Below are 3,983 nucleotides of genomic sequence, written 5' to 3' on the forward strand. Positions count from 1 at the left end.
ATTACATACTACAGCTGCTAACTCTCAAAAAAGGATATGCTGTAAATAATCTTCACTCATTGATTCCACTTTTTTATAAAGGAAAGTTCACAAAATAAAATGGCAAAGAAAGATTTCTTCAACATAGAGCACCTATCAATCATAAATGAATTCCATGGCAATTTTCAGCATTCACACCAATATATACACAAGACATAAAATGTACATTACAATAAAGTTTTTATTCTTCTTTATAAATCTTGTAATAATGCTAGCTGAAAAAGAGAACTGTTGGGATGTAGGATAGAAGTTTGGATTTATATACAGGAAGTTCATCTGAAGATGAACATCTTTAAAATATCATCCTAGATTGTGATAAAGAGATATTTGACATTTCCAATTGTCATGTGTGAAAATCTACTGTATACAGACAGCCTAACAGTTATATATCTATAATGCAACAAAATTATCACAAAGTACAATATAATCTTCATAGTTAACAACTTCATAATTTACACACTTACTCATGTTATGGGGCTGAGCCAACAATATCAAAAATACTCATTACACATAGTGTAAACTGTCCATCTCAAACATCTCTTCAAGTTTGCCCATTTTTATCATTTCTTAAATATTCATGCTCCTGGGTATGCCAACACGCATATGTAAATAATTCTGTCTGGCTTTCAAGCTTATGTCTTTTACAATCTTTAAAGAGTAATGATACTATTATCACTTATTTCATGGACAGTCACATGCCACATAGAAGGCACATATTAAGATATGTGCTGATGCATCTAGGAATTTGCAAATGTGTAATAATCTTATATGCTCGATCTTTGTGCTCCTTAATGTGTTGGCATTATGCAAAAGTACCACATTGCAGAATCTGTCACTGGTTTTTGGAACTGGTTTCTTGAAAGGTGATCTCCAACAGTAGGTTAGCATGGGAAGAGTTCGCTGTAGGTCTTTTCGGGTAGACAAGTAGAGTCCTTAGGAAAAAACTAACTGTCACTGAAGATCCTCCAGGTCTTCATCATAATCATCAGGAATACCATAGTCTCCATCTTCGTCATCCTCATCTTCGTCATCAGTGACATCTTCACCGTAACTCCTGAGTTTCCTTCTGTATTCTGCCATCTTACTGTCTTGGTCTGTTACAAGTACTAAAAGGTCCTCTTGCTCTCCCTGAATGCCTTTTAATTCAGCCTGAAAAGAGGGGGGAAGGAAAGGTAAATGATGCTGGATAACTATTGTGGTTTTCTTACAAGCATTTAATTTTTCTTGAGCAGTAGTTTGGGTAGCTGCACCTCCAACTAATACACTGTTGGAACATCATAGGTATTCAACCCACTGAGAGAAAAAGGAAGGTGTCATTGCTTTATATCATAAGAGGAAACCTAATCTATATGAATTTTTAAAAATTCACATCTGGATGATTGACATATAGAAAGAAGAGGCTCAAAACATAAACTTGAAGAGATCTGTCATACCTGTAAATCTTCACATTTACTGCAAGCAGCTACTGCTCCAGCATTGGTTCCTGCTCCAGAGGCTGTTGCTAACTGTGTCTTCAGCTGATTGTTCTCATTCTGAATATCTTTTAGCTGCAACTCCAATGATGCCTTTTCTTGTTCCAATGTTGCTTTTGATGCTTTTACAGCCTCTAACTCCTTTTGGAAGACAGTGACCTGAGAGGGATTCAAAGCATACCAAGATACATTATTTGTTTAAGGGCATGTTGTTTTATAATAACACAAAGAATATGTACAACCCACTTGAATCAGATAATCAAATTAATATATTTCCAACACTACAGTAAATTCAGTATGTAGAATATACTACCTTTGAGAACTACAAGCATGACTTGTAAAAAATTTATTGCAACTACGGTTAAAGTGCTTTTGATATCGTATGATTAGGCTTGTAACTATTCAAAACTAAATGTTTTTTCCTCAAAACACCCACCTCCTGTGACTCAGCTGCATTGTCTTTTGGTGCTTCACTGGCAGCTGGTTCTGCAACCTTCTCCTTCAGCTGCTGAATCTCTGAGTCCTTGTTGTATAGCACAAGCTGGAGGTCCTCTAATTGTTTCCGAACATTCTCCAGCTCTGGGTTGGATGTTGCATTGTCTGCACTGGTCTGAAGGACATGTTTTACAATATATGATTAGGATAACTATTCACAACATAATGATGTTATTTTTTAAACTGCATGCATTCTTTATTTACAACACAAGATAATGCCGAGAAATCAGAATATGTATTAAAACCTTACCTGCAATCCATTTACTGCCACTGCTTGCTGTCCTGGGCCATTCTGCTGCTGCTAAAAATTAACAAAATTATAGCAAAAAATAATTGGTACTCAACTCAATGCTTCCAGCCTAACCAAAACTCTGAAAAGCCTTAACTTTGTGATGAGCATAAATAAAGTGGTGTGTCCTACATGTCGGCAATGAGAACGCTTTTTTCCATGCCATATAGGTATTCCTTAAGTTCTGGTTTGTGGCTTTGATGCAGAGATGTATTATAATAAGGCTATTTTATACTACTTATCTATTTTCTCTGTCTGAATTCCTGTAAAAGTATCTAGCCACCATAGTGCAAGTTTACACAGGAGTTTATAAAGGAATATAAACTGTGATTGATGCAAGATAGGGATGGCATGACATGTGTGTCCCTGGTAAGATGGTCATCTTCAATAGGGAATGATATAGATGCCAACCAGAGGCATGAGTTAAGGACTATGTGTCAGATCTTAGTAAATACCAATCTTAGAAACTACAAACTGTCACACAAAACTCACCACAGCTGTTAGCTCTTGATCTTTCTTAACCATTTCATAGTAGTAATAGTCTCTAGCATGGGTCATTTCAGCCAACTGCTGCTGTACATATGCCAGCTGTTGACTAATCTGTTCTGTGTTGGAACTGGTGGCCTCAGAGGTAGTGTCAGCACTATTGGCAATGGCAACACCAGCTGCCATACCTTGTTGTGCCTTCAGAACTGTCAAAGTGTCAAAGGAAAGTATGAGAGAGACGAACCATATACTTGGGGGGGGGGAGATTAACACTGCTAGTTAATTACTATGCTTAATAATATCTCCCTTTATCACTGCATTAATGTGATAGTTAATCATACTATTAAAAAAAAAAAAGAAGTTTAACAAAACACAGATCACATATAGAGAGCCATCAATGAAAGTGAAAGGTGAACACTTACCTGTATTTTCGTCATGAAGTTGTTGGACTTTTGAGGCGAGGTTCTCCTTTTCAGAGGCTATTTGCTCTAAATCGCTTTGGAATTTACTCAGCTGCTCCCTCAACTGAGTCATTTCTGCATCCTGATCACGAATAATGTCTTTATATTTTTTCACTTCTGCTGGACTGACTTCTGTGCTTGTGCCATTTACTAACTGTGGGGTCACTGCTCGCAAAGCTGACACTGAGAATAAGGAAAGAAAAATGGACTGGTTAATCTAGTGTATACATTTTTTTTATGTAGCAGATTAACTGATGAAAATCATAAACCCAGAAAATAAGCAATGGAAACCATATAAACTCATCTGATCAGTAAGATTAAAGGAACTGTCTGGATGAGCACAAGCTACCAGGGCCGTGAGTGAGTGAAGGCAGTTTTATATCTGTATATTCATAAAAAAAATATGCTCCCTTTCTGGGTAACAGGGGCATATGAGGCATACTTATATATTCTAGATTCAATAATTTTTGTGTCTTTTCTATAAAGTAACAAGTGGATATAAAAATTAAGAAAAATAAAAACGCATACATCCAAGTGCCATGATGTGCCCCCACACTGTATTAACCTTTTGCAAGGTAAATGTGGTTAGTATAATGAATTACTTAAATTATTGGTCTGTTTTAGCTGCACTGTGTATTGCTGCATAATCCATAATGCACCACAATTAGTTTGTAAGAAAACTAAACAAAGAAGTATAAATGTCACCATATGGTGATTACTGAATGGACCACGTAGCCCCTC

The 3,983-nt window shown here is 36.4% G+C and overlaps 1 protein-coding gene across 6 annotated transcripts in view; it reads right to left on the reverse strand.

The window, feature by feature from the left end:
- Nucleotides 1-59: 59 nt before the first annotated feature.
- Nucleotides 60-3,983, reverse strand: part of LOC119592704 (general vesicular transport factor p115-like) — a 19,725-nt gene continuing 15,801 nt past the window's right edge. For 4 of the 6 annotated variants that reach the window (XM_037941634.1, XM_037941637.1, XM_037941633.1 and 1 more), the window contains 6 exons: nt 3,204-3,425; nt 2,788-2,987; nt 2,257-2,307; nt 1,948-2,121; nt 1,473-1,670; nt 60-1,188 (listed from right to left, as the gene is read on the reverse strand). In XM_037941634.1, coding sequence (XP_037797562.1) covers nt 991-1,188; nt 1,473-1,670; nt 1,948-2,121; nt 2,257-2,307; nt 2,788-2,987; nt 3,204-3,425 — 1,043 coding nt within the window. In that variant the 3' untranslated portion in view covers nt 60-990. The remainder of the gene's footprint in view (nt 1,189-1,472; nt 1,671-1,947; nt 2,122-2,256; nt 2,308-2,787; nt 2,988-3,203; nt 3,426-3,983) is intronic. The other 2 variants (XM_037941635.1, XM_037941638.1) reach the window with 2 other exon arrangements.

Source organism: Penaeus monodon, chromosome 30, assembly GCF_015228065.2.
Source record: "Penaeus monodon isolate SGIC_2016 chromosome 30, NSTDA_Pmon_1, whole genome shotgun sequence".
Classification (NCBI taxonomy): domain Eukaryota; kingdom Metazoa; phylum Arthropoda; class Malacostraca; order Decapoda; family Penaeidae; genus Penaeus; species Penaeus monodon.